The 8,418-nt window shown below is 39.9% G+C and overlaps 2 protein-coding genes across 2 annotated transcripts; both read left to right on the top strand.

The window, feature by feature from the left end:
* Positions 1 to 1,587: 1,587 nt before the first annotated feature.
* Positions 1,588 to 2,813, top strand: LOC113468724 (prostasin-like; the record flags this gene model as incomplete). The annotated part of the gene is made up of 2 exons (XM_026825835.1): positions 1,588 to 1,719; positions 2,604 to 2,813. Coding segments are annotated over 2 exons (342 nt in total), but the record flags the coding sequence as incomplete, so codon positions are not given.
* A 1,888-nt stretch (positions 2,814 to 4,701) lies between these two features.
* LOC103512330 (trypsin-1-like) lies at positions 4,702 to 7,803 on the top strand. Its single transcript, XM_008477091.1, has 5 exons — positions 4,702 to 4,853; positions 5,511 to 5,560; positions 6,726 to 6,887; positions 7,027 to 7,220; positions 7,594 to 7,803. The coding sequence occupies exons 1-5, from the start codon at positions 4,702 to 4,704 to the stop codon at positions 7,801 to 7,803; spliced, it is 768 nt and encodes a 255-aa protein (XP_008475313.1).
* Positions 7,804 to 8,418: the final 615 nt, after the last annotated feature.

Below are 8,418 nucleotides of genomic sequence, written 5' to 3'. Positions count from 1 at the left end.
GAATCTGATTTAAGGATCCAACTGTCTGACGTCTGCTCCTACATCGTCTTCTGAAGCTACAAGTAGTTGGCCCCCTACTGTAGGGACAGCACCTTGGTGGACACCGAACTTGACAGATGCTACATCTGAAGCTACAACAGCATACACTCCTTTTATTCCTGCTTCGCAACCTCTGGTGACAACATCAACTACTGAGACAACTCCTAGTCCTCAAACAACTGCCGAGACAACTCCAAGTCCTGATACAACATCAGCAGCACCATTCTTTAACGCCTCAATAGCAGCTCCACCACCAGCTCTTTATAATCCTACTGCGTAAGTATTTGAAATCTTGAAAAACGTTGGAATGACACCAAAATTATGAATACTATCCAGGATTTTGTCGAGGGAAACCCAAGGCAGCTCCACCACCAGCTCTTTATAATCCTACTGCGTAAGTATTTGAAATCTTGAAAAACGTTGGAATGACACCAAAATTATGAATACCATCCAGGATTTTGTCGAGGGAAACCCAACTCCATCTCGTACTAATGTAGTTGTGTCCTTTTCCAACAGGATTGTAAAAGTCCTTGACTTAATGACATCTAGATCCCAATATTATCACCTTATCAGAAAAAATTATCATTGCATTGAAAATTGAAAGGTTTAAGACCCCATTCACATTAGACGCGTAGACCCGCTACTCGCCTACGCTTCCAATATGAGATAGGCCTAGCTCGATTATACACTTATACGTACCTTGGTTTTCCTTTTCTAGGACATGAGCAGAGAAGACGGGTGGAAAGGATTTACACGGATTTCTACGATAAATCGATCTACAAAAATGACATTGCACTCCTAGAACTAACCCGACCTTTCAATAATTTGATATATAGGTCGACCAGGTTTGGATAAGTCCTTCTATGGGGACAGACCGACAGACCGACCTACATACCACACACAGACGACACCGAAGCGAATACAATAGTCCGTCCCTTATACCTTTTTATTACTATTGTAATAATAAAGGAAGGACGGACATCGGAGGGCGGTTCCCTGCCCCACATTTTGCAAGCAGCCGAAGTTCCTCTCACGCCCAAAGAAGAATGCAGACGGTCATACGCAGTAGCCGGCTATGAACTAACCCGACCTTTCAAATTCAACGAGTTCGTATCGCCCATCTGCTTGCCCAACCCTGGACTTACTGTGACCGCAGGTAAGATAAAAATCCACAAACAGCGTCAAAAGTTCATCATTTCAACTGAAATTCCACTTCTTAAGCTCATTAAATTGCAAATCTTTTAAACTTTAGCGAATATAGTTCAAAATTGTTCATTTTTGCAAATATCTTTCTTGTTTCAGACGTAGGTTTGATATCAGGCTGGGGTAGACTATCGGAGGGTGCAGGTAAGATAAAAATCCACAAACAGCGTCAAAAGTTCATCATTTCAACTGAAATTCCACTTCTTAAGCTCATTAAATTGCCAATCTTTTAGCGAATATAGTTCAAAATTGTTCATTTTTGCAAATATCTTTTTTGTTTCAGACGTAGGTTTGATATCAGGCTGGGGTAGACTATCGGAGGGCGGTTCCCTGCCCCACATTTTGCAAGCAGCTGAAGTTCCTCTCACGCCCAAAGAAGAATGCAGACGGTCATACGCAGTAGCCGGCTATAGCAACTATTTGAATCAATGTCAAGTATGCACGGGGACCAAACAAGGAGGACTTGATTCCTGCCAGGTAAGATATTGGATGTCATCGAAAATTCCACTAATTCGATGATTAACCGTTAGCACCTTGGTCAAGCATAAAAGGTGTAGTTTCGGATTATGTGGTGTCAATCTGACGTGCCACTCAAGCCGGCTATAGCAACTATTTGAATCAATGTCAAGTATGCACGGGGACCAAACAAGGAGGACTTGATTCCTGCCAGGTAAGATATTGGGATGTCATCGAAAATTCCACTAATTCGATGATTAACCGTTAGCACCTTGGTCAAGCATAAAAGGTGTGTTTCGGATTATGTGGTGTCAATCTGACGTGCCACTCGAGCCGGCTATAGCAACTATTTGAATCAATGTCAAGTATGCACGGGGACCAAACAAGGAGGACTTGATTCCTGCCAGGTAAGATATTGGATGTCATCGAAAATTCCACTAATTCGATGATTAACCGTTAGCACCTTGGTCAAGCATAAAAGGTGTAGTTTTGGATTATGTGGTGTCAATCTGACGTGCCACTCGAAGTGTTGAAGAGATGCTAAATAGATAAACCCTAAAAACTTACCTAAAATGCTCGCAGATTTATCATGGAAGTGACCCTCTTGTTCTCGGATATTCTATTAATAATTATTCTCCATTAACTTGTTGACTTTAAGAACTTTATTACATGATTTCTACCACCTATTCTGCACTTTCAAGACAGCAACGAATCATGGAAGTGACCCTCTTGTTCTCGGATATTCTATTAATAATTATTCTCCATTAACTTGTTGACTTTAAGAACTTTATTACATGATATCTACCACCTAACCTATTCTGCACTTTCAAGACAGCAACGCGTGCCCATGATAAATTAAGTCTAATTAAATTAACCTTCTAATGTTTCATTTGTCTACCTCACAGGGTGACAGCGGTGGACCCCTTGCATGTCCTCTGCCAGACGGTCGGTACTATCTATGTGGCATCACTAGTTGGGGCGTGGGTTGTGCCCGCCCCGACTTCTACGGAGTATACACGCTGGTGTCCTGCTACAGCGATTGGGTCAAGTCAATTTTGTATGCGAGTGTGTCTGCAAAGCGAGTGAACCAAACTTCAGTGGAAGGCAACCACTAGACAACGTGAAAGACCTTTCTCCTCCATCTAACTCTTGCGTGGTGGAAAATGTGATTAAAGCTGTGTCCATACATAGTCGACCTCGTTGATCGATGTTCGAACGACGATATGGATCTATGTTGCCGCGGCAGTGTATGGTTTCAATCGACGTCGATCGACTATCGACGCGGTCGACTATGTTTGAACACACTTTAACTTCCTTGGTTGTAGGGACATCAATTACCTATTTGAAATAATACACTTAAGTTTTACCGTGTAGCATATTCTAGGGTCTTTTTTTCCGAAAATCTTTTACTGTATATCTGTTACAAAATACAATTTTTTACTATTTCTCTCATTTTATGTTCCCTTATCTTTGAAAATCAATTCCCTCATTTCAGTATTTGGTCTTGTAGCCACATCACCTATGTACAGGTAGAATATTTTAGCATCAACATGCTGTGAAACAATCAATTTCAAACGTCAGAATTATCTCACAGTGTGATGGAGCAAATCACTCTTCACTACCGTCAGTAAATGTTGAGAGCTGTCTAAAATGGGAACGATTTTACGATGGGTCGGTCAACATATTTCGAATAGGAAAAAAAAGATACCGTTAAATGATATGCTTTTTTTGTGGTTTTATTTAGGTCCAGTTTTACCACCGTGGATTCTTTTAATATAGCCTACTATTATCTTCATAATTTGACTCACGTCAAATTAGAATCCATATTCGACCACCTGTTCAAATGGAATGTCTCTTTGAAGGATACCCCTACGCAATCTACTAGTGAACTATCGGTGACAGAATCTACTTTTCAAATATCAGAAAATGTACCTTCATCAACCAAACCATCTAACTCTTGCGTGGTGGAAAATGTGATTAAAGCTGTGTCCATACATAGTCCACCTCGTTGATCGATGTTCGAACGACGATATGAATCTATGTTGCCGCGGCAGTGTATGGTTTCAATCGACGTCGATCGACGCGGTCGACTATGTTTGAACACACTTTAACTTCCTTGGTTGTAGGGACATCAATTACCTATTTGAAACAATACACTTAAGTTTTACCGTGTAGCATATTCTCGGGTCTTTTTTTTCCGAAAATCTTTTACTGTATATCTGTTACAAAATGCAATTTTTTTACTATTTCTATCATTTTATGTTCCCTCATCTTTAAAAATCAATTCCCTCATTTCAGTATTTGGTCTTGTAGCCACATCACCTATGTACAGGTAGAATATTTTAGCATCAACATGCTGTGAAACAATCAATTTCAAACGTCAGAATTATCTCACAGTGTGATGGAGCAGATCACTCTTCACTACCGTCAGTAAATGTTGAGAGCTGTCTAAAATGGAAACGATTTTACGATGGATCGGTCAACATATTTCGAATAGGAAAAACTGATACCGTTAAATGATATGCTTTTTTATGGTTTTATTTCGGTCGAGTTTTACCACCGTGGATTCTTTTGATCTAAAAAATCGCCAAAAATTTCACCTGGAAAGGTACAAAACTCCGACGCAAAACACCTTGGACGGTCCTGATCCAATAAATGATCAGGTTGTTATGCTGATATAGTGTTTTAAGTATTTGTGTTGGATGTAATAATATACAGAAAACAGTGGATGTGTCCAATTTCCCAGCTCCAAATGTTTACATTCAAATCATCTAATTGAATGAAATAAAATTGAAATGGTGGATGCAGCCAATTTCCCCATGTTACAAGTATTTTACATGTCTGTGTTTAATGGAATAATATATGTAAAATGGTGGATGCGACCAATTTCCCAGCTTCAATTTGAATGAAATGAAATCGAAATAGTGGATGCTGCGAATTTCTCAGGTTTCTACAGCTCGTCATCCCACAGACCCTGTAATCTTGAGAGGATAATTTGAGAAGATGATGGGGTCTCTCCGATTGGACTCCCATAGGAAGCTTTCCTTTGATGCCGACGTGAAGAAAGCAGGCAAAAGCTTGGAAATAGTCAAGGGATCGTTGAGTTCATATAATGATGAAAACAAATACAACAAGAAATGGGCCAAATATGCGGAGCTTTCTCGTCCTCGAATTGTAAGCGTATTAACAGAAATCAACACACAAACAAATAAATTCAAAGCATAAAATGCCCACCTTGGAAGAGTCCTATTCGAAAAGGTGGAAGAGTATTCGAAAAGACAACACTGTTGTCTCTGGTCCAGGCCAGAGGTTTTCTGTTTTCTCGATACATAATTTATACGTTGGCATTATTGAAAGCTCATTGCAATAATTTACACAAATCAATGCGGATTTTATTGAAAATTCAATATGAAGAGATGCGGAGTGAGTTTACGATGTTCTTCAAACGTTGCTTCCTCCAAACTATTACTCTGCTGGGAGCTTGGCTTCTGAAGGAAGAGGCCCGTGTTCCATAGAAAGAACGTCACACTTTGCAAAAATTTATACCTACTACCTATGTAGGAGGTGAGTATGTAATATTATGGGGGGGGGGAGGAAACTTCAAAACTCTTGCAGATATTATAGCTATTATAAAAGTACAACCAAGGAAATTCGACATCCTTCCAAGATTTTCTACCCTTGAACGTAAATTTTTTCCATTTATAAATATTTATAGAGAAATGTGCGATGTCGAAAACTTCTCATTCGAATAACATATGATTTACTAATGTTGGAATACATTTTTGCGCTCATTGTGTGTACGGATCCAACAGCAATGTGTTCACCGTGGTGGGTGGGGACTACAACTTGTTCGACATTGAGGGTAAGCTGAAATGTGAAAGCATGAATTTTTAGATTGTGTCCAGACATAGTCGACCGGTCGTCGATCGAATAGGTAAAACTGTGTTGTCGAGGCAGTGTAGACGGTTCAGTCGACATCGATACGGACGGTCGACTATGTTTGGAATGGTGGGTGGGGACTACAACTTGTTCGACATTGAGGGTAAGCTGAAAGTGAAAGCATGAATTTTTAGATTGTGTCCACACATAGTCGACCGGTCGTCGATCGAATAGGTAAAACTGTGTTGTCGAGGCAGTGTAGACGGTTCAGTCGATATCGATACGGACGGTCGACTATGTTTGGAATAAAGATTTACAGGATTAAGTGGTATTAGTCTTCAGATAGGAAAACCCTGTGGATAGAGATCCATCTCGTACTAATGTAGTTGTGTCCTTTTCCAACAGGATTGTAAAAGTCCTTGACTTAATGACATAGAGATCCCAATATTATCACTTTATCAGCAAAAATTATCATTGCATTGAAAATTGAAAGGTTTAAGAGAACCCTGTGGATAGAGATCCATCTCGTACTAATGTAGTTGTGTCCTTTTCCAACAGGATTGTAAAAGTCCTTGACTTAATGACATCTATATCCCAATATTATCACTTTATCAGAAAAAATTATCATTGCATTGAAAATTGAAATGTTTTGGTGGGTGGGGACTACAACTTGTTCGACATTGAGGGTAAGCTGAAAGTGAAAGCATGAATTTTTAGATTGTGTCCACACATAGTCGAGCGGTTGTCGATCGAATAGTAAAACTGTGTTGTCGAGGCAGTGTAGACGGTTCAGTCGACATCGATACGGACGGTCGACTATGTTTGGACTAAAGGTGTCCATAACACCTTTAGATTTACAGGATTAAGTGGTATTAGTCTTCAGATAGGAAAACCCTGTGGATAGAGATCCATCTCGTACTAATGTAGTTGTGTCCTTTTCCAACAGGATTGTAAAAGTCCTTGACTTAATGACATCTAGATCCCAATATTATCACTTTATCAGCAAAAATTATCATTGCATTGAAAATTGAAAGGTTCAAGACCCCTTTCACATTAGACGCGTAGACCCGCTACTCGCCTACGCTTCCAATATGAGATAGGCCTAGCTCGATTATACACTTATACGTACCTTGGTTTTCCTTTTCTAGGACATGAGCAGAGAAGACGGGTGGAAAGGATTTACACGGATTTCTACGATAAATCGATCTACAAAAATGACATTGCACTCCTAGAACTAACCCGACCTTTCAAATTCAACGAGTTCGTATCGCCCATCTGCTTGCCCAACCCTGGACTTACTGTGACCGCAGGTAAGATAAAAATCCACAAACAGCGTCAAAAGTTCATCATTTCAACTGAAATTCCACTTCTTAAGCTCATTAAATTGCCAATCTTTTAGCGAATATAGTTCAAAATTGTTCATTTTTACAAATATCTTTTTTGTTTCAGACGTAGGTTTGATATCAGGCTGGGGTAGACTATCGGAGGGCGGTTCCCTGCCCCACATTTTGCAAGCAGCTGAAGTTCCTCTCACGCCCAAAGAAGAATGCAGACGGTCATACGCAGTAGCCGGCTATAGCAACTATTTGAATCAATGTCAAGTATGCACGGGGACCAAACAAGGAGGACTTGATTCCTGCCAGGTAAGATATTGGATGTCATCGAAAATTCCACTAATTCGATGATTAACCGTTAGCACCTTGGTCAAGCATAAAAGGTGTAGTTTCGGATTATGTGGTGTCAATCTGACGTGCCACTCAAAGTGTTGAAGAGATGCTAAATAGATAAACCCTAATAACTTACCTAAAATGCTCGCAGATTTATCATGGAAGTGACCCTCTTGTTCTCGGATATTCTATTAATAATTATTCTCCATTAACTTGTTGACTTTAAGAACTTTATTACATGATATCTACCACCTAACCTATTCTGCACTTTCAAGACAGCAACGCGTGCCCATGATAAATTAAGTCTAATTAAATTAACCTTCTAATGTTTCATTTGTCTACCTCACAGGGTGACAGCGGTGGACCCCTTGCATGTCCTCTGCCAGACGGTCGGTACTATCTATGTGGCATCACTAGTTGGGGCGTGGGTTGTGCCCGCCCCGACTTCTACGGAGTATACACGCTGGTGTCCTGCTACAGCGATTGGGTCAAGTCAATTTTGTACGCGAGTGTGTCTGCAAAGCGAGTGAACCAAACTTCAGTGGAAGGCAACCACTAGACAACGTGAAAGACCTTTCTCCTCCATCTAACTCTTGCGTGGTGGAAAATGTGATTAAAGCTGTGTCCATACATAGTCCACCTCGTTGATCGATGTTCGAACGACGATATGGATCTATGTTGCCGCGGCAGTGTATGGTTTCAATCGACGTCGATCGACTATCGACGCGGTCGACTATGTTTGAACACACTTTAACTTCCTTGGTTGTAGGGACATCAATTACCTATTTGAAATAATACACTTAAGTTTTACCGTGTAGCATATTCTAGGGTCTTTTTTTTTCTGAAAATCTTTTACTGTATATCTGTTACAAAATACAATTTATTACTATTTCTCTCATTTCATGTTCCCTTATCTTTAAAAATCAATTCCCTCATTTCAGTATTTGGTCTTATAGCCACATCACCTATGTACAGGTAGAATATTTTAGCATCAACATGCTGTGAAACAATCAATTTCAAACGTCAGAATTATCTCACAGTGTGATGGAGCAAATCACTCTTCACTACCGTCAGTAAATGTTGAGAGCTGTCTAAAATGGAAACGATTTTACGATGGGTCGGTCAACATATTTCGAATAGGAAAAACTGATACCGTTAAATGATATGCTTTTTT

The sequence above is a fragment of the Diaphorina citri genome, unplaced genomic scaffold (assembly GCF_000475195.1).
Source record: "Diaphorina citri unplaced genomic scaffold, Diaci psyllid genome assembly version 1.1 scaffold823, whole genome shotgun sequence".
In the NCBI taxonomy this organism is placed as follows: domain Eukaryota; kingdom Metazoa; phylum Arthropoda; class Insecta; order Hemiptera; family Psyllidae; genus Diaphorina; species Diaphorina citri.
Note: the sequence above shows the minus strand (reverse complement) of the source record. Positions and strands in the feature narration are given on the sequence as shown.

Excerpts from the sequence above, each read along its gene's own strand:
- LOC103512330 (XM_008477091.1), top strand. The coding sequence starts at position 4,702 with ATGATGGGGTCTCTCCGATTGGACTCCCATAGGAAGCTTTCCTTTGAT. Across the intron at positions 6,888-7,026 it reads TGGACTTACTGTGACCGCAG|ACGTAGGTTTGATATCAGGC; the intron begins GTAAGATAAAAA and ends TTTTTGTTTCAG. Across the intron at positions 7,221-7,593 it reads GAGGACTTGATTCCTGCCAG|GGTGACAGCGGTGGACCCCT; the intron begins GTAAGATATTGG and ends TCTACCTCACAG.